We start from the raw sequence: 27,879 nt of genomic DNA, 5'->3' as shown, positions 1-27,879 counted from the left end.
TTCAGGTCTCCTAACTGGTTTGGGGTGTGTGTGTGTGTGTGTGTGTGTGTGTACACATGAATGATAGATACAAAATTCAAAGTAAGACATCATAAGAATTTGTCTAAACAGAAGACCATACTTGAGAAATACCCCTACATGCTCTAATGATAAACAACATACAGCACACAATTTCAATTTCACCCAAGTTATCTAAAATGGCAGACATGTAATTTTCCAAGTGAAAAAAGAAAACCTCCAAGAAAACCCAGGCATATTCTGTTTTTAAAACATATCCCAAAGCTTTAAGTAAGTACTTAACTTAGCTAAATTTTAATTAATTGATTGCAATATTTAGCTTAACACTTTGGGAAAATCAAACATTAATTATTGCATGCAATAATCACAAATCTCCAAAACAAAGATTTAGTACTAAGAGTAAAATACATCTTTAGTACTTACCATAACTTTACTTCCAACTATCTGCATGCAGTAGTCAACCGAGAATGGTTATGGTGTGAAAAACAACAAACAGCAATAATATTAGTAATTAGAAGCTTTGACAGAAGTTAAGTGTTTAGTAAAATAGTCAATGGCCTACTCTAGTAACACATTTAATGCTTTAGATCTTTAGGTGAAAAAAAATACCAACATTAATGTGTGCCATTTCAAAACATATAGTCTACTCATAGGTATAAATGATAATAATGATTTGGAATTTTTAAAAATCTATACTCTAATGGGTTTTCCATGCATTAAAAATCCAAATATAAAATGTAATTGTAATTTACACTCAGATATTTACCCCATTCACAGCCCCTCAAAGAAATTATCAGTGGAAAATTTATTCTAAATATGGCTCTTGTTTTCTTTTCTAGCTATGGAAAATATAGTATTATGGTCAGAATAAGTTATTTTAAAGTACAAATGTTGATTTAAAGACATGCATCAAGTTCAGAAATCAACTTTATTTGAAAGCTGAATATTTTATGTTGTTATAAATTTAAAATGTATAATACCATTTTAACTTATACTTTTAAATTATAAGACAAATTTGTTATTGTTGTTCTTTTCTAGGTCATCCTATTGCTCCAAGTATGAAAGCAGAGTTTTCTATATGATGTGAGAACAAACAATGTAATTTGTCCATAAAAATGCAAGGAAACAGTCAGAAATTTGAAGAGATGAGACAATTTCTAGGATTGTGTTTAAGAAAACAAGAGGAAACTACAACACAAACATAATATTATGCCAAAATCCAAATGTAAGCCAAATCACGATTATCAGATTCCCATACTTGAATACCAAGCAGTGTACCAATAGAGCAAATTTACTATTCAAAACCATTGATGTGAGAACATTTATTATCAATATGTGTTATATTTTTCAGGTAGTGCTTTTAAAACAAACACCAAATTTAACTGAAATTTAAATAAGTATCCTCATCTAAGATATTGCAAGATACAAAAAGATAATGGTGCTTCCAAGTAAATTAATTCAGAGAAATCCACAAGTCTCTAAACAGCAAAGCAAGTTCCTTAAAAATTCATTCAGTGATTATTCAGATGAATAAAAGCTTCTTTGGTGCCACTAACAGTCATCTGAAATGGAAGATTTGCTGTTGACATAAGTTATTTCCTCCCGCCAAAAAAGACAGAAGTTATATTTGTCCCTTGTTTCTTTAGCACAGACACAGAGACAAAAAAAAAAGAAAGAAAGAGAGTCTGTGTTAACAATTAAGACAATTAAGACAGGTTCCTAGTCAGTGAAACAACTAAAATGCAGCCCACTGAAGGCCTGTTTGAATGATTCATTTGGATTGCAAAATGATTTAATTTAGCTAAAGCACATACAGAAAGATATTTGATTGATTAGTCAAGAGAAGCAAGGAGAAAATAGTTTGGTCATATCTGGGTTCAACTGTTTCATGTTACCCAGCCCACGGAAGAAAAGGACCCGAGGAAAAGTATCTGATGATGGTGACAACACAGTCACAACAAATACAGATGTATTTGCATGTGTACTTCAACTTTCAACTAATTGTTTTATTGGTTGAGTCTACAAACCTACAGATAAAATTGATGTAATGATTTTGGATTATGTACTATTGAAGAGTTTTTTGGAACAATTATCCCTCTCAATGCCTCACATCTTGTCAAATGTGTAACCTAACATGTTCTAGAATCTGAATTTCAAAAGTATTAATTAAAATTAGAAGTAAACTACTTCCTTCATATTATCACAAGGACAATGGCATGCAGTTCACTAACATTAGGACTCTAGCAAATAATGTTTCTTCATGAATATGTCTACATATGTTGTTAGTTGTATTCAAGATCTTCTCTAAATCCCCAGCACGATGTGCCTCTTTCTGGGTTATAAATCAGTAGGGCAGATTTAACAATACCAACAGCTTGTTTGGCAGTTCTGCACTGGCACTTTAAAACCATACAATCTTCTTTGTTATTTGTAACTATATAATCCATACAGGCCAACTCCCTTAGGTCAGGCCTAGAACCGCACCTCCTACAATAACAAGCATTTGGCTCCCAGAGCAATAAAAGCACACTAGGTTCTCCACATACTATTTAAAGTTCACTCATCACTGAGTTACTCAATCTACTATTACTTTAGTACACAAAAGTGTCTACTATAAGACTTTACATTAAGTGTGTGGGGATGACCAAACAATAGTTTTATAACATCAACTTGTGGTTTCCTTAAAATACTCTTATTGTAACAAAATTAATGATGTAATACCAGACTTGTTTGTTTTAGAAACAGGTTCTGACACATGTCTGTGTGTTGCTTCATCATCTTTTAGTGCCCTTTCCCAGGAACACGATGGCTATTCCTCACTGAGCTCATTTTTTCATTGTTAAAATTCCGTATAAAAGAACAATGCAGTTATTTAAAGGGGAAAACAAAATTTACATTAAAATTTAACTGTAGTCCTCCCATATCTTACATGTAACTATGGAATATTTTTTTCACTTTAACACTGGCTCTGCATTCAGATAAGATCTTTGAATACCTACAAAGCCTTTATAACATGATAGGTATCATCATATCTGCGTTAAATGAAGAAATATCTTTAATGAGTATATGAATATAATTAAAAAGAGTAAAAATGTACAAGGCAGGCAAAGCATATTTAACACCTAATGAAAGCTAGATAACAGGGCAGGAACTTAAGCTCCACACAGACCAACAGTCACACATTCAGTGATAATTGGTGCAAAATTAACTGTCACAATCATGAACAGGTACAAGCATTATTTCGTACTGAATGCTGTTACTTACTGAATGGAATCCCTCTTATCTTTAAAGGGAAATTACATAAACAATTTTCATAGTTTTAATGACAGAAAACGGTACTAATTAATGTCTCTCCAAGGTGAGAAAACTTCAAAACACTCTTTGTCAACAAGCACTCTTCCATCAAAATATTTGGCCCACAAAAAATAATAGCAAAAAACCTATAATCTTGGAATTCTTTTGAAAGAAAGAAGAGTAACAAGTATGCTGAAGGAGACAAATAAGGGCCATCCAATCAGTAGTACTAATTTCATGGCTACTTAAAATGGAAAATTTCATGTCTTATAAGAAATACTCCATTTCTGTCATTTGAATTAAGCAGTTAAAATAAGGTGTGATCTAGCTTCTTCCCTTCCTCCACCTTTCTGAATTTCCTTCTCCCCATCTCTCTCCAGTGTTAGATGGAATCCAGAGCCTTAATAGGTTAGATAGTTGCACTTCATGCTAAGCTAGAGCCTCAGCCAATGTTTTTTGATTTCAATATGAAAATAAGTATAATAATTCAAAGTGTACATTCCTTTGGTGGGTTGAAAAGAAGACCATACAAACATAAATTAAGCTATGCTGTGCACAGATAATGAGTAATTATCCAAAGGTCACGGAATGAGAACATCATATAATCTTCATTATAGTCAGTCCCACTTACCCAAACAACACCAACAAATGAGCCAGAGACACTAACAAATTCTATCATTAAAACACCAAATGATTAGTCATATATTATCCCCACTTTGTACTCAGATCTGGTTATATAGATTTGCTAGTATACTTGCCTTTGAGCATTTGAAAAACAACACTGAATATACATGCCCCACATTTCCTAAAGCATTTTACTGGGAACAATAACTTGAGTGCAAAAATGAGAAAAGATTCATCAGAATTTCAAAGTAAAAACCCTGTGCATCACCTAATTCTATTGAAAATGATGCTCATGGCAAATTTTACTTATCACTTGAAACATATTTCTGCCCTTGGATAGCAGAGCCTAATTAAAAAACATGCTGTTGCTCTGCTCTGGCAGAGCTGAAATGCATTATGTTTAAATAGTTCAGCATTCAGATTTAGCTTGCCAACAGTACAATATAGAATCAATACAATTACAAAATTCACTAGTTGCTACTAGAATTAGTGTACTAAAAAATTATGAATGGCATAGCCAACATATTGTTAGAATATACTTTTACAATGAAGGATGCTTTCTTCAGTGGTCAATATTTTAAACTGAAAATACTTTGTTTCAAAGGTATGTGTACAAATACAAATATATAATATACTCATACACCTACATATAAATTACATATGTGTATTATGAATATGTGTGTATAAACACATCTATACAATGATTTTATGGAATCTGAACATGTAAAGTTCTTTTCAAAAACACAAGAGATACATTTAGTCATATCAAAAATATAATTTTTCCTACAAAAAATTCAGATCTGAAGGCTACTTTTCAAAGAACCCTAGAAGGGTAACAAGGAAAAAAATTTTATTAAAGTTGTAAGTTTTTCTTGCTGACAACAAATTCTTTCAATGAAACATATGTTTAGGTTTTGAAATTCATGCAGATTTGATTAAAGTTCCTGATGTGTGCTTTCCTTTATATTAAGGTGAACTTTATCACACCAATTATGAACCAGCTTACAGTTTGCACTCAAAGCAACAAAGCAAAATGTAAAAAAACATTCCTAAAAATTACATGTTTAAATGTAAACTTAATTAAAGGTGGCAGTGGTGTTTGTGTTTTCTCCCTCAAAATCTGAAATTTTCATGTAACAAAATGTATAGTAGGTGGGATACCAGCAAACACTGCCAATTTTTAGTGACTACATAAAACCTCTGCCCTCAAATTAACTGGATTCTGTCAAGAGATTTCTATATTACTCTCTTGTCTATAATAATGGATCTCTTGTGTCCAATGAACAGGTCAGTACTGATATAAATATGTAAAAGTGTAAACATATTATTTCTTTAATTGACAATATGAGTGTATATAGTCAAAAATTTAAAGAGCTGAGGTTTGTTAACTGTTAAGTAAACAGATAAGCTCATTCTCTTGGTGCCTGGGAAGTGACTCTACTTACAGATTTGGTAGTAGCAGAAATATACTGGACAACCATCTCACGTTTGGTGGTAAAATCTTTGTTCCGTAAAGGGGCCTTCTTTTCTTCGTTAAGGTTCATATCCTCCTGTTAGAAAAAACATTTACTGTGAGGATGGATGAATTATTGCTTAAATGCTTCAAAAATGATTAAAGAAAATAATATTTAACAGCAAATATTTTTGGATAGTTCACTATTATTTAATACTTGAAATAACATGATTTTGTGAATATTTCACATGTATTCATGATTATTTCTACCCAGGCAGTGAGAAGAAGAAAATAATATTTTTAAACTATGCCACTGAACATTCTGTTGGTTCATAAAATAAATACGCATTACACAGTCCTATAAGAGCCATTCATTTATCTCAATAACACACACACACACACACACACACACACACACACCAAATTACCCTTGGTCCATGCTTCCAAAAGACCACTGTCACCCAGGAAAACAAATGTGAGAGACAAATTTATCAGGAGACATAACACCAAAGAAAAATTCTCAGAAAGTTGCTGCATATGAAAAAGAAAAAGAAAAAGGAAATCTAGCTGATTGTGAGTCTGTCAGTCTGTCTGTATTAGATATGTGTGAAAAAAAAACTGTCTTAAATTACCTTGTATCAACTATACAAGGGCTTCATTATGAAACTTCACACATGTATAAAATACACTTTGATCATGTTATACCCCCTCTGCCACTTCTTATCCCTTAGTCTGTTCCTACAAACTGTTGACTCTTATAAACTATTCCGTTCCTGCTATTGTAGCTGACAGAAAACTCATTCATTGCCTCCCCATTTGTGTACAGTTTAATTTTTGTTAATGTTTTCTTTATAGATCTGGATATTAAATATAGACAGGAAAAATTTGAAAATATAGTAAAGTCAAAGGACAGAGACTCATGTCTAATTTTCTTTTAAAATTGGAATCACTGTCTAGCACAGTACTTTATGTATAGTATATGTTAAATAAGTAATTTAACATATAAATAAGTAATTTAACATATACTATACATAAAGTACTGTGCTAGACAGTTAACACTGAAAAGCTGAGAAACTGCTTTTATAATAAAATTAAATGCTATTATTTATGAATCAATGTCTGGTCCTTAGTATATGTTATTTAAGTTTGTTGACTAAACAAACAAAAGTAATTCATGATCTAATAGGTACAAGTTATTATAATGGAGTCATGTATAAGATCCCTTGAAAACATAGGACAGATGGTAAGGTCAGCAAAGATTTAGTCTGGATTTGAGTTATGAAGAATGAGAAAAATCTGACTAACGGCCAGGAGACTAGTTAAAAGATGCCAGAGGTCATCTGTCATTTTTGGCTGCCCAGCACCATTTACACAAGCGTTCTACATTTTAATGCATCCTCACATTGTCAATTTCACTTTAAAACAATGACTCCATAAAAACCGCATTTGTCTACTTCCCTTATATATAATTTCAGTACAGACATGTGGCTTAGTCTTCACCAATGAAATGCATTTATAAAAGGTATAGACTCAGAAATAAACTATGTGAAGAAATAGGCCATGAACAGGCTATCCATCTTGCTGGTATGGGTGGCAACAGAGATGACGTAGATAGGGAGCTGATGGCAGCAGCCACATATTTTTTACCTAGACAGACCAATTGGCTCTGGAATGGCGACAGCTCCTTAATCAGACTATATTTCACTATGTAGCTCTGTAAGCAATTCCTATAATGCCATTTGGAGTCTGTTGCTGCAACCCTCCTGATTGAGGAGCAAACTACTATCCCTTAATACTTAATATACCTTTTAAAAATCTAGATTATGTATTCTTACACTCAAAAATATGAGATACTGAAGCATTTAAAGTGAATACTCTTAACTGTCAAACTAAAGAGGATGGTAGCTGGATCAAAGGAAATTAATTTAAGAACCCATGTAAAGGTTTTTTGAAGTCTGCATTTTCTCAGGCTCAAATATATACACCAGCTTCAGTTTGTGTTCAGAGGACATTGATTACAGTCCATCTCTATCACTCCCAAATATTCTGAGGCTTCCCTTTCATCTTTAAATAACATGCATCTATTCATTTGACCTTGGATTTTATGGTGACATTGGCTAAGCACCTCATATTGGGCTTGTTTTAATCAAAATTCCTATGTTCCCTCCACATGAGTTGGGTTATTTCTCTACTGCTTTAAAGCATTCTGATGAAATTTCTGTCTGATATAAAAGTAACTACAATGAATCTACACCTCCCGAGTACAGTCAACTGTGCAACTGTGAGAACGTTCTGGATTTTGTAAACTTGCCAACATAACTGAAAGGGTGGTAGTGTCATCCCTTCTTCCAGGGACAGCTCCACATTAGTACCTCCATTTGATTTTTAATGGCACCTACTGCAGTGATCAAGTCCTCAAAAAAGAAATGGCATTGTCAGAAAACAGGCTAAACAATAAGAGTAGTGTAAGATTATACACCTCAGAGAATGCTGTCAAGATTGTGTACGATCATACATATCAAGCCTGGTGTACACTAACCAGTACCCAAAGAATATCTCCCACTGATGCTATCAATTTCCCATGCTCATTTTTGGAACTTCTTTTCATTTAACCCATTATGCTTTAATACTAGGTTCACAGTGACTGTTACACATATTATGTTGTTTTATACGTCCCACCGTTTTTTATATGATACCTATCCTTCTGTCACTTCTCCCTCTGTGAGCTGCTGCCTCCCACTCCATCCATATCTGGTCAGCTTTTATACTTTAAACTATGTTCATCCACTAAACTTTCCATAAGATTTTCTACAATGGCCCATTTTGAAATGAAAACCTTCCTCTTGTTCTTCCATACTAATTTTATTTATAATTAACACTTTGTCATAGAACTATCACCATAAAACTCTAGAGTTATTGAAGGTCAGAACTTATTTATCTCTGTAATCCCAGTCAAGATCCTGGTCCCTGGAATACAGTAAGCCCTTAACGAATATTTTTTGAGCCCATGTGATATTTGGGAATTTTTCTTTAAACACTGTAAGTTGCCTCAGAATCATCAGCTGCCTACATTGGTTAGGAATGGGTAGCATTCATATGAACAGAAGAGTCTATAATTACTCATTTCATTCTTATAGAAATGAAAAACATACTACTAATTATGCATTTGATACTTTCAAACCATTAATTCTAGCTTTATAATACAATAATAAAACTAAATAGAGCAATACTCATAACTCAATATTAACTCTAAACAACATAATTGAATATGAAACTACTTCTAAACACAGAGTTTTTTCAATAATCAAAACACAAAGCAAATATAAGCATATTTCATGTTTGTTTAATGTATCCCCAATATATGAGGAATGTAGTGCTAAAATGATATTGAAGTCTAAATAACTGACCACTTAGGATAGCATTCAATTAAGCCGTATTTATAAACATCATTTCTTTCCTGTTTTCACTCCTCTAGACACATTCCTTTACTTCCACAAATATTGTTTGATTTTTTTATTGTTTTGTTTTTATTTCTTTTGGTGCTGGGGCTTAAACCCAGAGTTTCATGCCTATGCAGCACATGCTATAACATTGGCGGACACCTATAACCCCAAACACTGTGTCACTAAAGTGATGAAGAAGGAACTCTATAAAAATAGAGCCAGATGAGAAGGTTAAAAGCTGTACCAGCTGGTTATTACTTCATTTACTCTTTCATTCATTCTTTCGCATCCCTCTTTGGTTTTCTCTCCTTCTTCTACCTCAAAATCTTAGGCTAGAAAGATATGGACCTTTATGAAATATTAATTAATGGCACCTTAGTACCTAAAACACACTAGTATCAACAATGAAAATAATTATTTTTGATGTTTTGTGTTTTAAAATCTGTAGAACTTGATAGTGTTACTTAAACAAATAATTTTCAAGATTGTTTGGGTGGTAGGTAAGTTTGAGTTTGGTTATATTCAGTTTTATTGATACAGGATTTTGGTGTGTAGCTCAGGCTAGCCTAGAACTCATAATCCTTCTGCTTCAACCTCTTAGATATGTATTCCTACACCAAAAACTTTTTTTTTCATTCCATAATTCTAACTTCTTTAAACAAAATATATAATGTTTACTTCCTAAAACCAAATGAAAATACCAAAGATTTCTTTTTAAATGTAATTTAACTAGTGGCCAGTTAACCTGGCACTTATCAACTGCTTCAAGCTTGTAAAAGATATGGGTAACTCTATTAAACTATACAGACTATAGCCACATAACGTATAAGTTCTCAGGTAGAAAAACAAAATCAAATGGATAAAGTGGAAAGATAGTACTTCTGAATATAGAATGAGGGTAAAGGCAGAGGCAAAAGCATAACATTATGTGAATATTATTAAGTTTGATATACAACTTCCACATCTATTTCTTTTTTCAAGGTCCTGTCAGAGGCCTCCACTACACATCATGTACATTAAGGAAACATAACTATCCCTGGTCAATCGTACCACAAAGGGCATGTGCTCAACTATATTCATAGCAGCATTGTTTGTCATAGGCAAAACCTGGAAACAACCTAAATGCCCCTCCACCGAAGAATGGATAAGGAAAATGTGGTACATTTGCACAATGGAGTACTACACAGTAGAAAAAAATAATGACATCTTGAAATTGACAGGCAAATGGATGGAGCTAGAAAACATCATATTGAGTGAGGTAACCCAGACCCAGAAAAAGAATTATCATATGTACTCACTCATAAGTGGTTTTTAAACATAAAGCAAAGAAAACCAGCCTACAAATGACAATCCCAGAGAACATAGACAACAATGAGAACCCTAAGAGAGATATAGATAGATCTAATCTACATGGGAAGTAGTAAAAGACATGGTCTCCTGAGTAAATTGGGAGGATGAAGACCATGGGAGAGGGTTGAAGTGGAGGAGAGAGGAAGGGAAGGGAGCAGAGGAAATGTAGAGCTCCATAAAAGGAAGAGAGAGAGAGAGACAGAGAGAGAGAGAGAGAAAACACAACTAGTACTTTCACTATCTAATAATTGTTAATTGTGAGTACAATCTTCAACCAATGTTTCTAGACTAGACAGAACACATAAAGGATCCACTAGGGTTGAAAAATAGCAGTCATTGAGAGGATTAAAGAAAATAAATTTACTAAATACTTAACTGAGAATATTCACTAGATTCCTCCTTGGATCTGTAAGTTTGAATGGTACATGAAGTGGCTTAAAAGAGCAGTGAGATATTCACAATGCATATTTATTCACCTTCAGTGTACTACAGCACACTTCAGTCAATGTTTGGTATATTTACTGATTATTTTATCTAGTTTTAAGCAAATAAACGCTCAGAAAATGGAAACACTAAGTGATTTCTATAAAGACAACAGTTTGAAGATAATAGGATAATAACAATAGCACAAGCACAAGGGAACAAGATAGGTGACTGTTATATCTCTTATTTGTAACTGAGTCTTTTTCCATTATCAGATAGCAAAAATAACAAAAATCTAACTCCAATAAGCTGTCTCTACAAGACAGAAATAATTAAAGTAATCATTTGAAATATAGTTACATTATCAATCTTGATGATGACCCCCACTTTATGTACATATTATATACTAAAATACTAGGCAATGGTAGTAAAATTCCACCTCAAAGTAACAGGCCATTTTAAATCCTAGCAACCAGAGCATGAAGTCAGCATCTTCAATTTTCTCAACAATAATTAGAATCACATGATCTCTATTCTGGATCTTAGTGATAGTATATAAACTTAATGGCACATGTTTATGTGCCTCTTTAGAATTTTCTTTAATAGAAAAAAACAAATGTCCCCACAGCAGCTTGGAAACACATGGTAGCATCAGCTGAAATAATAAATGCAAAACAAATAAATAAATTGTCTTCCTTGTCATCAAATACTGGCAGAAGACATACAGAATCATTGCAAAAACAAACAAAAAATGTGCAAAAGCAGATATTAAGAAAGTAACTCAAGCCGGGCGGTGGTGGAGCACGCCTTTAATCCCAGCACTCGGGAGGCAGAGGCAGGCGGATCTCTGAGTTTGAGGCCAGCCTGGTCTACAAGAGCTAGTTCCAGGACAGGCTCCAAAACTTCAGGGAAACCCTGTCTCGAAAAAAGCAAAAAAAAAAAAAAAAAAAAAAAAGAAAAAGAAAAAGAAAGTAACTCAAGTGTGGGAGGTTCACAGCTGTTTTGTAAACGAGCTTAGAGTTGTTACAACACATACATACATACACACACACACTATTTTTCTTTGAGTCACTAAGAGAACAGTTTAATAGGGAAAACATATTGCTAAAATAAAGGCTGAAGTTAATAAGATGCTTTAAGGAAAAAAACACAATTATGAAGAATTCCTGAATACACCTACATGTAGAAAACTCAAACAGCCATTTTAGGAAGTATTTTAATCAAAAGTACACAGGGTGCTATACAAATAAAATCAGATTTTATTTTTTAAAAAAAGACAAAAAATTATAAATCAAACCAGTTAGGGTGATAGCTCACACCTATAAATCTTGCACTCTAGAAACTGCAGAATGTGGATCACAAGTTCAAGGCTAGCCTTGGGTACGTGATGAGTTCCCAATTAGTCTCAGATATAGAGTGAGACTATCTCAAAAATATGTGAAAAACAAATACAGTAAAATATTTACATAATTTTGAAATGAGGTAGGAAACAAACTTGAAAACATTTTCTGCCTAACCACACTGAACAATGCAAGCTAGTATCAGAATGACCAATGGATGTTTCCCCTCATTTGTGGTTCTGAGAATTTATATAAATATATAAAATCATGTATGTGTACTACATGAAAATAAATGCGAAACTGTCTTGGGGAACAAAAGAACTGATAGAACTTGGAAGGGTTAAGAAAAAGAAAGCTAGGAGAACACGGAGGAGGCAGAAATGAAAAGCATACTAGCTATACTTGCAAGAATACTTTCAAATACATTGTATAAAGAAAGAATGTGTTTTCTCTCTACAAACACATCTCTGTTTATTGCAACATAAAATATTTTAAAGGGTAGTGTAGACATTTCTCTTTTAATTTAACAAAAAAGTGTTAAAAACTTTTAGTTAGAAAGTAACTTCTTTTCAAAGAACCCAATGTGGAATGACACATATCAGCTGTCTCAACTTCCATATCAGTGTTCCGCTGAAATCACTGGTAATTCTTTCTTCTCGGGGCTACATACTGTCTGGAGTAGACACCCATGAGGATGAGGACCTACACATCAATTATATAGAAGAGAAAGCGCAAAGAGTCCATGTCTCTAATAGCTTTAATTAAAGACTCCCTCATTAAGACACATTTGAATCCATTAACGTAAAAACATTAAAATGTAACATGCCATACTCATTGCACAACTGGTTGTCATCAAAGGGGAAGAGAATATACTTGTCCTGGTGAAGACTGATTAATGGACTGGATTGATAAAAGTCAATGCTCTGATTTAGTTTCTGTTAACTACCTACTTGTTCCATTTGGACTTGCTGTTTTATGTATTTTAAGCATGTGAGGGTTTTGATGCATGTATGTGTGTGTACAACTTGTGTGCCTGGTGTCTTCAGGCATCAGGAGAGGATGTCAGGTCCCATGAGAAAGGAGTTACATATTGCTGTAAACTATCAAGTAGGTGCTAGGAATTAAAACCAAGTCCTCAGGAAAAGCATCCTGTGCTAATAACCACTGAGCCATCTCTTCAGCCCTGAACTTAGGCTTCTTTGCCAGCCTTTGGTTTTGATTGTGACATATCAAGCCAAATATCAATATAAAATGAACTTAGAAGTATTCTAATTATTGCCTGCTTTAAAGCAAGACATAAAAAACATGGAATCTTTGTCACCACCCAATAAAAACAATCATGAAAGCAAAGGCTTTTGTCTGAAGAAATAAATTTATTGGCAAATCTCATTCATTTGTTTTCTCAATTTTGATTATGCATTCAGCTTATAAATTCATAACATTATCATATAAATATATATTCATAGTTTAAAATCAAATGTATACATATATACTCACAAATAAATTCACACACATTTATTTTTATATATACTATTTCTCAAGTGAGGAGGACAAATGAAAAGGCTTAAAAAGACCAGTGCACCAGTCCTAAGGTTACAAAGTTTTTCTGCAATATATCAATGCAAGGTAGTAAGTGTTTTAATTTTTGCTCACTAAATAGTCTCTGTCTTTCTTTTCATTCTTTTCTGGGTTTGCTTTTTATTTTGTTTCCATTTGGGTTAATTGGTTTTAAGTTTTGGGACAGGGCCTGTGTATCCCAGCTCAGCCTTGAATTTTCTATATAGATCAGAATAGCCTAGACCAGAAATATATTTGCTACAGTCCAAAAAAGACACAAAATAAGAATTGAAAAGAGACATAGCTGCATTCATCAAAATCGCATTTGTAGACAATGAAATTCATGTAATTTCTATGTGCTTTCAAACAGTCTTCTCTTAAACCATTTACAACAAAAAGCATGGGGCCAGTGAAGTGACTCTGCAGGGAAAGGTACTTGGCATGCAAGTCTGGTGACCTGAGCTGGACCCTGGAGAACCCATAGTAGGTGGAAGGAGAAAATCAACTCTTGCAAGTGTCACTGTCATGTGACCTCAGCATGTGTGCATTCCTACCTGCACTCACACATCATACACACCAACACACAAAAAAACTAATAAAGTAAAAATATAAAAGATAAGGCAAGCATTGTTAGCTTACAGGCCATACAAAGTGAAGCCCTTGTGTGGGGAACAATATCTTTGATATGTTTAAGACCTCTGAAATAACAAAGGATCTAACATTCTGGAGAGAGTTGTCAAAGCAAGTTCACCATGACTCGAAATTTGCTTTTTTGCTACTTCTTTTCACAATGCCACTTTATGTTTCCATACATCACCCTATCGGAACATAAACTCCTTGACTGTTGGGATTTTTTTCTGAGGTCGCTGCTCTCTCTCTCTCTCTCTCTCTCTCTCTCTCTCTCTCTCTCTCTCTCTCTCTCTCTCTCTCTCCCTCTCTCCTCTCTTTCTCTCTCTCTTTCCCCACCCCCCCCTCTCCCTCCCTCCCTCTCTCTCCTCTTCCCTCTCCTCTTTCTTCTCTTCTCCCCCCGCCCTCAAAATAGTGTCTAGGATATTGGAACCCTTGAACTTTGATGAATTCTTCAAACTAAGAGAATGTGCTGATGTCAGAGAAACAATGACTGATAATTCAGAAGAGGACACTGGCTTTTCATATTTCCTTTAAATCTTCATGTGCTTTTTTTTTCTGAGCCCCCAGGAGAGGTTCAAAAAACTATATCCCACTAAGGCAGCCAATCCACTGCTATCCTAGAATGAAGCAAGCCATGCTCACCTGTCTCTTTTACTGAGCTCTGCTCCCTGGCAGTAAGGGGAGGTGCTCCATTTATTCCTAAACCTGAAGCCCATAGCATACTATTTAGCACACAGTACAGATCAACTAATAATTGCTAAAAACATACTCATAATAAATATAAAAAACTCCCTTTTTTAAAAAGGGTAGTATTTTCAAGGCATTTCCATATTCAGACCTAGAAAAGAAACAATGGGTTCTGTGTCCCACTATAATGTCAACTTGCAAACCTAGTTCTTTAATTCCTCCTCCTTCAATACCCGTCTTCCTTCCATTTCCCTTATGAACCTTTGTAATACTAATAATGGCAAAACAGTAAGCTGATCCAAATCCAGATTAGTTTTGACATCTGTTTACTGAGTACATGTTCCTACTCCTTTATGTGTTTTCCATACAGTTCTTCACAGTAAAATAAAATGTATATCATGTTCTAAAATATGGAGTAAGTATATAGGAAATGTAAATGTAACTGGTGGAAATTGGGCTGTCTGAACAATTTCTTTGAATCTAATCATTTCTGACAACTACTCCATGACTTTTTTAAATGCATATAAAGGCCTAGTTTACCAATAATGTATTTTATGGTAACTTAACTGTTAATTAAAATTGGTTATGCTGAGAGCACTCAAAGGTCCTCAGTCAAGCTAACCAACTTCTAAAGAGCTGGTACTGAGTGAGGGAAAAAAATCCCTTAATAGCAGTCAAGGGAACACAATATGCTTGGGTTAAATTAGAGCACCTGGTGTCCAGAGGCAACTCTTCTGTGTAAATTAATGAAGGGAAAAAGGAAAAGAACAAGATTAAAAGCTCCAGTGTGAACTGTGTGAATTCTAACAGGTGGAATACAAAACTAATAATTAAGCACTTATTACATATAACTATGCCATGATTAAATTAGGCCAAAGATGCAAAATACATCAATGAAATATAGAAAAATAGTGTTTTGTAAAGAGTGTGTGCTCTATGGAAGATTTACCTAAAAATTTCATATGTAAGACCTTTAAATCTATCAGTAATAGCCACTGGTACTATTATTTAGTCTATGTTTGCTAAATCAAATATTCAAATATCTATTATGTGGAAAGAGATTTATTGATACACAGAGTAGTGTGAGAGTCAAGAAAACATTCAAAGTAAAAGTAAGCCACCTACCTTCTTATTTTAACACAGGGTGGATAGAGTCTTAGTATGTAGCCCTGTTGGCTGACCTATAATTTTCTAGAAAGCCCAGTCTCACCTCATATTGACAGAGATCTATCTACCTTGGCCTCCTGACTGCTACAATTACAGTCATGTACTACCACACTGATTAGCTGTTTTTAATAACTGCCCCTCTCATTTAAGAATTTTTATTCATTTCAAAATAAATCAAGTTGGTTTTCTGGGGAGATATTAGGGAATAATTAATAATAAAATAAAATGATAAAATTAATAATAAAATAATTAATAATAAAATAATTAATAATAAAATAATAAAAAATTCTCTTTTAAATGTCCTAGTCTGCTGTAATTTTAAACTTATCTTCTACTAACTGCTACAATGAGAAATGCTATTGGTCCTTTTGATCCTCAAGCAATAAGAGTATCAATTATCAGAATGAGATAGCATAATTTTGAATACTGCTTTTTATTGTTTTTCCACCATAAGTTTTAGGAAAACATGCTATTTCCAAAAAAAGTTAAATAATCCAGTGCATTGGAAATTATAAGTTAATACATTTGTTGTCAAGCAACTAACAGAAAGGAAGTGTGTGAACGGTGCTATTTAATACACTTGGGATATGGCACCCTAAAATCCAAACACCACATGTAGACTAAACATGACATACAGTTGTATGATAGTTCTGTAAATTCCAAATCCTGAGTAACAGGAACAGTCAAATATCGGTAATATCAAAAGACTCTAACCAGATAATCTTAGTAGCCATGAAATAAGATATTTTTGTTTACATTATTTGTAAAGAGGACACCCACAAAGAGTAAATAAAACAAAGAAATTTCATATCTGAAAACATACTTCTGTGTTTCAGAAAAAGTAACTTCAGTGTCTTCTAATCAACTACAATGACAATACCTTAACAGCTTTCTATTATAAGACTGCTGGCCTTTGGAGAGGTTCTATAAAGGGCAACTACTGATAAGGTGGTGTCAACTGTAGGAAATGCTCCACCTCAGACTCTGTATCTCATAACCTATGTATTTCCTCAATAAATATGCACAGAAATCATATTGATTTTATATATAGCTTTATTGAAATATTAAATAAATGTGTCACCAAAATTCCAATGCTTTAAATTTATTATGTACTTAAGCATATGTATCAGTTTGTCCACTTAATAGCTATAGCAAGTTACTGAACCAACTCTCTCTCTCTCTCTCTCTCTCTCTCTCTCTCTCTCTCTCTCTCTCTCTCTCTCTCTCTGAAGCTCAATTTCCTTATTTGAAAATGAGATCACTTAGTAAACACAGTAACAGTCAGAAGAATCAACTGAAATAATGTGCAAGTAAAGTAATTTCATGCCTGGCCCATGACCATATAGTAACCAAAAACAATGCTGATTCTGAAAACAACATGTTCATTCTAAGGCAATATTGGTCAAGCTAAAAGTAGAATACAAAGACAGTACAAGAAAATGTCTCTAAAAAAATAGATATAATCCTTTTAAACTCTCTCATTTATTTGTTAACTTTTAATTAAAGCATGTTTTTCACGAAGGCTATTCCTGATACATTTATACTATTATTTTAAAGGAGTGTGTTTATTTTATAAATGATAATCACACACATATCACTGTTTCTGTTTTGCTGTTATCAGTGATTAAGACAGAGAAACAAGGTAGTAAACTGATAAGAAATGTTGGCAACTGAACAATGACAAAGGTTTACCTAATAAAGGAAAAAATGTTACAAATGTTAATAAGACATGTTCACTATAAAGATATGTACTTAATGAATAAATTCACTTACATTTATTTGCTACTTATAAGTTTTTTAATCAATATAGAACTCTGTTTATTGTTTGAAACACACATTGCTTAGTGACTCAATCTAGTTCATTAATATATACTATTTCAAATAACTGTGCTGAGAACACTTTTTACATATGCATTTATTTTCGATACAATGCATTATCAATTATAGTCATTATCTTATATAATAGATCTCTGTAACTTTTTTAGATGGATTAAGATAGGATGTCTCTCTGTAATACAGGTTAGCTTATTAACCATGATCCTCCTCCTTCACCCTCTATAGCATTGATATGGAAACAAGAAGACTCATTGTGTTGACGATGGGACTCTAAATTATCACTGTCATTATAGAAAAGAATATAGTTATCATTAAAATGGTCCTGATGAGGAGGAAAAGGAGGGAGATCATGAGCAAGGAAGTCAGGACCGTGAGGGGTGCGTTCACCCATGGAGACGGTGCGACAGAACTAATGGGAGACCACCAAATCCAGTTGGAATGGGACTGATGGAACAGGGGACCAAACCGGACTCTCTGAATGTGGCTGACGGTGGAGGAGGACTGAGAAACCAAGGACAACGGCGATGGGCTTGGACTCTACAGCATGGACAGGCTCACTGTGAGCCTTGTCAGTTTGGTTGCTCACCTTCCTGGACTTAGGGGGAGTTGGGAGGACCTTGGACTTAATTAACATAGTGAAGGGAACTCTGATGGCTCTTTGGCCTGGAGAGGGAGGGAGTGGGGTTTTGGGTGGAAGGGAGGGGAGGGAAGGGGGAGAAGGAGGGGAGGAGATAGAAATCTTTAATAAAAAAATGAGGAAAAAAAAGAATCAAAAAAAATGGTAAATAGCATAATCCAGTAGCCACACGACTGGATATAAAGACATTTTGTTGTTATCATACAAGTATCTAATATTTTTATATAGATGACATTGTCAATGCTACGAAGGTACTAGCTAAACTGATCAGCAGCTTAAAGCTAGAAATATTAAGTTTGAGTGAAAGAGAGAAGACTGAAAAAGACAAAGTGTTACTAGCATGACAATCACAAAGAATGTTTCTGGGTTTGTTATTTTCATCATTTTGGGCAATTAAGACAGGACTATGGAATAGGTAACAGGAACAATTGAGTGTCTGAGAAATATTAATAATTTAAGATGAAATAGGGCTTATATGACAAGGCAGGCAAGCTACAAATTGCATTCTTCTTATGAAATGTATGTTGATGTGTAAGGTGAGTGCTAAATTAACAAATCATGTTTTGGTATCTCTAAAAGAGTTCTGGTCAAGCTAACCAATGTGAGATGGCCCAATGCTTCATTTACCCCTTTTCCAGTCATAAACCGTTGAATAATCAAAATATTATATTTACTATTTTAGAACTAATTTAGACCACACACACAAAAAATGAAACACAAGGTCCAAATGAGGAGCAGAAGGAGAAAGAACATGAGCAAGGAAGTCAGGGCCGTTAGAGGTGCACCCACCCACTGTGACGGTGGAGCCGACCTAATGGGAACTCACCAAGGCCAGCTGGACTGGGTCTGATGGAGCATGTGATCAAACTGGACTCTCTGAACGTGGCTTACATGGAGGGTTGACTGGGAAGCCAAGGACAATGGCACTGGGTTTTGATTCTACTCCATGTACTGGCTTTGTGGGAACCTACTCTGTTTGGATGCTCACCTTCCTAGACCTGGATGGAGGGGGGATGTAGTGGGGAGCTGCAGGTTGCGTTCCTGCGGCCCAATTCCCGGCCTCCTGACTAGCTTATGCCCCAAAATAACAACACACAAATTGTATTCTTTTAAATACTGCCTGGCCCATTATTTTCTGCCTCTTACTCACATCTTGATTAACCCATATCTAATAATCTGTGTAGCACCACAAAGTGGTGCCTTACCGGGAAGTTTCTAGCATACATCCATCTTGGGCTGGAGCTTCATTGCGTCTGGCATCTCTCTCAGGAGAGGCACAGTGGTCTGTCTAACTTAGGAGAGGTGTGGCATCTCATTGATCCTTCTACCTCACTTCCTCTTCCTGTTCTGTCTACTCCACCCACCTAAGGGGCGGTCTATCAAATGGGCCAGGCAGTTTCTTTATTAGCCAATGAAATCAACTCAAACAGAAGACTCTCCCACATCATTTCCCCTTTTTCTGTTTAAACAATAAAAGAAAGGCTTTAACTTTAACATAGTAAAATTACATATAACAAAATAGTTATCAAGTAAGAATTAGTTACAATACTTATATCCATTTTATCTTTATCATAACAAAGGAAAACTTTAACTATCTATCCATTCTTCAACTCCATCAAAGACTCCAGAAGGATATAATATTACCTAAGTAAATAAGAAGTAAGCAACTTACAAAACTCTAGAAATCACAGAGATATCTCACTGCCTCAACAGTCACCCAAAATTCCTCTCTATCATTGGGGCATCCATCTTTGGCCTACAGGCCCATAGTATCCAGAGACATTTCCATGAAGCAGGAAATTTCGAAGGCAGTTCAGTCATTATCTGCTGTGTCCTGCAGAACGTCTCGCAGACTCTTTCATGAATCAGGAACCCCGAAAGATCATCTCACTTTTAGGCAAGTTCAGCAGTCCTCTCTCTGAGGGTTCTCTATGTCCAGTTTATGCAATAGTCCAGGCAAGAGCAGTTTCTTGCCCAAATGGCTATCAAACTCCATAAGGATCCTCTTAGATGCCCATCATCTTGGAGTAGATTGGTGCTGCCAGGAGCAGACGTGTCTCATTGTCATGAAAAGCCCAGGAAAGATTCAGCATACGTCCATCTTGGGCTGGAACTTCACTGCATGTCTCTCCCTGAGGAGAGGCATGGTGGTCTATCTCACTTAGGAGAGGTGTGGCATCTCATTGATCCTTCTACCTCACTTCCTCTTCCTGTTCTGTCTACTCCACCCACCTAAGGGGCGGTCTATCAAATGGACCAGGCAGTTTCTTTATTAGCCAATGAAATCAACTCAAACAGAAGACTCTCCCACATCAGGGGGAGGACCTTGAACATCCCACAGGGCAGGGAACCCTGACTGCTCTTTGGACTGAAGAGGGAGAGGAAGGGGGAGTAGGGGGAGGGGGAGGGAAATGGGAGGAGGGGAGGAGGTGAAAATTTGTAAAAAGAAGAAGAAGAAGAAGAAGAAGAAGAAGAAGAAGAAGAAGAAGAAGAAGAAGAAGAAGAAGAAGAAGAAATGTAAATTGTATGACTGTTGCTAATATGAGAAAATAGAATGAATTAATTCCTTGGTTCTAATTAGCATTTTGTTGTTTATTTTACACTCTGCCTTCTCAACTGTTTTTCCTGTACTCAACAGACCTTGTAGACTTGGGTGCACTTTGCTTTGGGCCAGCAAGCACAGGAATAAGTTAATTGAAAAATTGATTTGGTGTGCCACAAACTACAAAATACTAGAAGACAAAAAGAAATAAATCTGTCCCTGATTTTAGACACTCTGACTAGAAAAGATAGGCATTCTAGAAAATAAATAAACAAACAAGCAAATCCAGATATTCATAGAAAAACTTCTGTTTTGTCAATAAGAGTTGGTTCTGTCCTTTATATGACATAAACAGTCTACCACAAGCATCCCTATTAAAAATGCAGTGCTATTCTAGACACGCATAGCTTAAAATGACAGTGAAATTAGAGGTCAAACTCACCATCATTTTCTCAAAGAGATCCAGAACTTCCTTTTCAGACAAATTCTGAAATCGTTCATCATATAATGGCTGAGCCGCTGGAAACTCACTCATCACGGCTTGAGAATCAATAGGATGTTGAATAAGAGGTTTTTCTTTTTTGACGGTAGATTTTCTGAAACTTGTAATTCGGTCACGCTGCAAACAGAAAAAATAAATAAATAAAAGCCCTAAAAAAAAGATCAGGAGCCAGGAACATGAAGAATGGAAGCATCAAAATGGCACTTAGTATAATATATATTATTATTGTCTCTTGACAAAACACTATTGTAAGCAGCAAGCTCCAGTTAGAGATTGAACTATTTTGCTGCCATGAAGTTGTTATTAAGCTTCAGAAGTCTGGGGGTGAAAAAAACATGCCTCAAAAGTAAAACGTAGACACTTGTCATTTCTGTTTTGCACAGGAAGTAAGTGAATAGACACTTTGGATCAAAATCTTGTGGTGGTTGTTTCTGGGAAAATGGGTCTTTAGTGCCAACTTCATGCTATGGAAAGCGAAAAAGAAAACAGGTACTCATGGCAAACTAAAAGGGAAGTTTGGGGTAATGGTTTTTTTTCTGCACACAGCAAAACCTGTAACAAGTATACATGAATACCTGTCAGTTAACTAAACTGAATAGCATGGAGTCTGAAGACAGACACAGAGAGTTCAATTCCAAAATGAAAAAAAAAAACAGTATCTCTGAATCAGTTGCGGAGAAATCACTTTCTCTCTGTTTTCTCTTTACACTACAGGGTCACTGAGAGAGCCAAACACAATTGCTGTGTGTTGATGCTATTAGTTACTGTTATTGCTATACTCCTCAACGTTTTCCCTCCCTAATATTTGGCACAATTAGAAAGTGAATGAAAGCTAAAGCAGTCAGTCCATTTGTTGGAAATGTAAACAGGAATATGTTCCTCATCCAAATATTATTCTGCTAAACTCACGACTTTGTGGGTATTTCCTTTAAGCCATTGATACCACGTACAATCTCTAACAATTAGCTTGCTCTTTCATATAAGATGAGTCAAGGACTTTGGCTGCATGTCAACAGACCATTTGACTTAAAAACCACCAAATATTTGACGTTAAACATTAGTAGTATTCATAAAACTGAAGGCAAATCAGTTTTATTCTGGTGTCTGTTAGGAAGCACATGCAATACCATCAGGTCACATTAAGCAAGCAGACATGTTAGCAATGAGGACAGTGAATGCGCACTGCCATGTTACCACAGTCCTTTCAAATAACCTTAAGAATACAAATACATTACAGACATTACTACAGTTTAGGTAAAATTTTGTAGACCTCTAAGAGAACATATTCTTTGTTTTATTGATTGAAATAATGTTTTTTAACCATAATGTGTACTTTGAAGAAACCAGTTTTAAGCAGCTTAGTTAGGATTACAAAAATTATTTGAGTATATGGTTGCTTACAGAGAGATTATAAAAACCACAACACTTTAGAGCTAAGAAGAAAATCGAAATAGCATCTAAACCAACTCCCTCAATTCACAGAACAGGCTGACTCACTTAAGCACATGAGTCCCTGGTTCTGATGTCAGTTTCACATTACAATTACTTCTGTAAAATTATGTAAATTGTATTATTAAACTTTCTTTTAACTCTTTGAGGGCAGTTAAGTTGGTTTAGAAAGGTGGTATCTTTATACAACTCAAGAAAAACAATTTTAGTAATCCCAAATAAACTGAGTCAACTGTTACTGAAAGATATGGTGGACATGAAATCATTTAAATATGCAATTATCCATTAAGTTAACATATCTCTTCTCCATTCACTTCATATCACTTAAAAATAGCCATACAATCCAAGCTTTTATACTGAGCATCAGCATTACTAACATGTAGATTTGATATTTCTACACCCTTTTTTAATGCAAAAAAAGCCTTATTTTCAGCTATATTTTGGTAAAAAGATGAAGTAAAGCTGAATACTTTCATATTCCAAGAGCAGTAACATTATTTTATATTTTTTGTAGATAGGCAACTTGCAAAAAAAAAAAAAAAACAAAACTGTGTAAAATACTATTCAAGAAAGTTTAGGTATAAAGAATGCATTTCATTACTAACTTAAAACTTTTAATAAGAATTACTACTGTAGTCTGAGCTTGAAAATAAATAAGCTTTTGAAATTCAATAGCACATATCTGACTAAGATAATGAACTTAATTTCTTTTTGATTTGGAAATACTTTACTCTAATATCATAATTTAATGTATTCACAATTTATTTGAATATCAAAAGAGAAAATGTCCATGTTTTCTTGGGTCCACATTTATGCACCAAACTTTAAAATATTGTTTTGAATATATTACAATGATAAAAAATATAATTTAGTCAGGATATGACCCAACTGTTTATGTAAGTTTCGGGCAGTGTTTCTTTTTATTGAGGAAGGGTGAGGCACTACATAGCCCTAGCTAACCTGTAACTCCCTATGTACACCAGGCTGACGTCCAATTTGCAATAATCCTCCTTCAGCATCTGGAGTGCTAGAATCACAGGTATGCACCACAGTGCCTGGCTATTATTGTTTATGTTAATATGTCAAAAAGGAGAAATTACTCTATTGCTAATTATTCTATTTTATTCTATTTTCTAAACATCTGGTCACTTTATGCATTGCATATATAAATGTTTTAATGTCCACTTTTGTAAGTGAAAATGTAACATGCATAAGCAATGCAATAACATGCTTCTCACACCACCTTACCACATCATCTGCCAAAGTTTTTATTTGAATGTTCTATTAAAACCAAAAGAAAACAAACAAAAGAAATACCAGTCAGAAAAGAGAAATTCATGGATCGAACAACAGTTATCTGAAGGAATTGAATGATTCTCATCTTTTACCAGATTAAATTTCCAAAATAAAATTTACAAAGTTCAACATTCAAATAATACAACCATCAAAAAATGAAATATAGGAATTACAAAATAAGGCTTGCTTGTAAACAATTCAATAATCCTCAGGATTCAAAAGGTATTTCAAAATCTTACAATAGCATACAAACAGTATGAATTCTAGATCTCACTATGTAAGTTCAGCCACACATCACTTCATGACAATGATATGCTTCAAGAAATGCACAGTAAGTGACTGCATCATTAGGTAAACATCACAGAACGTACTCAAGAAAACCAGGATGTCATTAGATAATACACTATTACAGGATCCCCATCATATGTGCACACCCATCTCTGATTCAGACTCTCATGTAGCACATGACAGTACATTGAAATGTCATTTATGACATATATTTAAGATAGAACCATTCCACAATGGTTAGAAATTGAATTTAGCTCTTCTGACTTGTTTCATAATCTTGTGTTACAGAAGCTGAATAAAGTATATTTAACATGATCATGGATGTTGGCATGTGTTTTTACTAAGTAAAATACAGTATTTTCGTTGCAGAGAATTCTACTGTGAGTTTTCAGTAAGTCCAAACGGCTTGCTCTCAAAATGTCAGGAAATTTCCTACAATGACTACTATCCTCCCTGTGCTATTAAAGATAACCCTTCCCTAGAACAGTTGTGGCAAATGTACTAGTGTATACAAAGATCTTTTCTATACTTTGAATTCTTTGATTTCCTCAGGAATTTAAACTTCTAATCCCTGTATTAAATCATCACAAACCACAAACAATCTTTATTACCTTAGAAAAAGATTAGAGGGGCTTGCAAGATGGCTTAGTAGGTAAAGTGCTCACTGAACAAATGGGAAAACCTGAGGTTGAAGCCAACATTAAACCAGGTGCAGTACTGTGCATCTATAATCCCAAGACTTTAACAATAAAATGAGAGGCAGTGGCAGGATAGCTAGTGGGCCAACTATGTAGCCAGGAACAACAAAGAGGCCCTGTCTCAAACAAGATAAAGAGGTGAGGACCCAGAAACACCCAAAGTTGTCCTCTGACCTCCACTCAGCCATGTACATGCTCTGGAATACATGTATACACACACTCCATACACACAGAGACACATGCATGTGCCCATATACATACACACACGCATGTGCCCACACACACATATATACACACATACATGTATATGCTCCCCTACACACGCAAACGAATCATACACAAACACAAAAGATAAAATGGGGATTATTTATGTCAAAACTAAAGAAATATTTAAACGATTAATTCATCTTAGAACTTTCTCCACCAACTATTTTCTCTTGAGTTTCCTTGGTGAGTTACAGAAAACTTTCATGCACGGTAATGGACTTGATTTCTTGTAAAGCGCAATTACAGACCTGAAGTGACCCTGCTAACATCTGACATGAGCCTGTCCACCTGGGTTTTTGAGATAGATTACATAACTCTTTAAGCAACTTCTGCTTTCCTTTTCTTCTCCTTCGGGGTTATAAAGCTATGATTGGAAACATCTATATCTCTAAAGCAAGAATATAAATTAGGAGAAAAATGATTTATTTTAGTCAAATTCCCTAAGTTAAGGTACACGTGTGTCAGAAATGCTTCAAATCTGTATCTCAACTGAACACATGTTGACAATTTAATCAGTGGAGACAAACACAAGAAAAATAGAAATGCTAGTTATCTTTTCACTTGGCTTTACAGGAGGAGTATGGAATCTTCTAACAATTCTCTATTTTTGAAGTAGCATCCTTTTTGTTCACAATAAGCCACATAATATGAACAGGTAGAGTTCAGTGGAATTTAAGATAATCTGAGCAAAAGTTCTCATTTACAAGTAAGGGTGTACCATTTATGCTAATGGTACCACTGCATTCCATTTGTCTATGCTTAAGACTTCTACAATATGTCAGTATTCATTTCCAATAGCCTAAAGACTAACTGTTCAGTAACCACACACACACACACACACACACACACACACACACACACACCAAAGCTCTACCTCAAGCCACTATCAGCTCTTACCCAGATTTCCTTAGCAACCTCCTATTTTGTCTCCGTTATTCTAGCTTTGTTCTCTTACAGTGAGTTTTGAAAGGGACAAAGTAACACCGTGAAAACCAAAGCCATGTCACCCCCCTACTCAAACCTGCAATGACTCTATTTTCCCTTCCAGTGCAACTCAGATTCATTACAATGACTACAAGACCCTGACCTCATTTCTTACTGCTTCTCCTTCATTCAACTAGCTCCATTCACACCAACCACCTCACTGCTCCCAAGAAAAGCAATCACCCACAGGAATCAACTCTTCCCTCTGCCTGCAACATTCATTTCTGTTATCTGTATGACTTGTTCCTTAATCCCCTAGCAATGTTTTTTCCTCAGTAAGGCTTACTCTGGAAATACTGTTCTAGTAATAATGTGGGCCTAATCCCCATATTCCTGATTTTATTTCCTTCTTCAAGTAAAACTTATTATGCTCATCTATAATCTATTGTTCTTGTCTGTTGGCTTTTCTTTCTTTTCTCTAGTGCTGGGGATGTAACCTGTGGCCTTGTACATGTTAAGCAATCACTCTTCCACTGAGCTATAGCCCCAACCATTTACATCTGTTCTGTTCCCTATAATATGGGCTATATATGGATACGAATTTTTCTGTCTGGTTTTGGGCTGTGTTTCTGATGCCAAAAACAATGCTTGGTACACTAAGGCACAATAATGATTATGAATGGCTCTCATACTCCCTTTCATAAATATTTAATGCCTCATGGTACTGTAAGGACTAATGACCCAAAGGCATTCAAGCTCTGTATGACTTGGCCCCAGGCCACCTTCTACTTCTTCCCTCTTGACCCTTGTATTACATAAAACAAAAACTGAAATCTTTTACTTACTGCATGTCCTATAATGTTCTGTTTATAGCTTTGCAGATCCCTTGACCTGGAATGTCCCTTTTAGGTATATTTCTATTTCTAGCACCTCTTAAATTTAAAATTTGAGTATTGACAAACAAAATGTGGAACTCTGGTTGAAAATAAAACTTGATCATGTCTAAGCTCTATTTTATTCTTGAAGAATTGTTTCCCTAATACTTATTTTCAAGAATGATACAGCACCCCAAGGCACAAAGAAAACTATATACATGTAAAAAATTATCCCAATTACTTATGATAGAGAGCCATAAAAAACACTCTGCTATGTTGATTTATAATTTTTTCCACTATGGAACATACATTCTATATAAATGTGAACATTTACTATAATATGGCTATTTCCTAATACATTTGTCTCGCTAAAATATTTGTTTTCAGGAGCTAGAGAAATGGCTCAGCAGTTTAGAGCACATACTACTCTTGTAGAAGATCCAAGTTCAGTACCCAGCTCCCACATCAGGTGACGCATAAGCACTCTAACTCCAGCTCCAGAAGACCCAACACCTTTTCTGATCCTGCAGGCACCTGTACACATACATTAGATATTCATGCAAACACATACATAATATG

General features: G+C 34.8%; 1 protein-coding gene across 1 annotated transcript in view; it reads right to left on the bottom strand.

The window, feature by feature from the left end:
* Diaph2 (diaphanous related formin 2) overlaps nucleotides 1-27,879 on the bottom strand; it is a 778,808-nt gene that overhangs the window by 694,542 nt on the left and 56,387 nt on the right. The window contains exons 2-4 of the mRNA XM_038316977.1: nucleotides 24,201-24,233; nucleotides 21,444-21,620; nucleotides 5,382-5,486 (exon numbers count right to left, since the gene is read on the bottom strand). Of these exons, the coding sequence (XP_038172905.1) occupies nucleotides 5,382-5,486; nucleotides 21,444-21,620; nucleotides 24,201-24,233 (315 nt within the window). The remainder of the gene's footprint in view (nucleotides 1-5,381; nucleotides 5,487-21,443; nucleotides 21,621-24,200; nucleotides 24,234-27,879) is intronic.

Source organism: Arvicola amphibius, chromosome X (genome assembly GCF_903992535.2).
Source record: "Arvicola amphibius chromosome X, mArvAmp1.2, whole genome shotgun sequence".
NCBI classification, from domain to species: domain Eukaryota; kingdom Metazoa; phylum Chordata; class Mammalia; order Rodentia; family Cricetidae; genus Arvicola; species Arvicola amphibius.
This window is presented reverse-complemented; position numbering and strand designations above follow the sequence as displayed.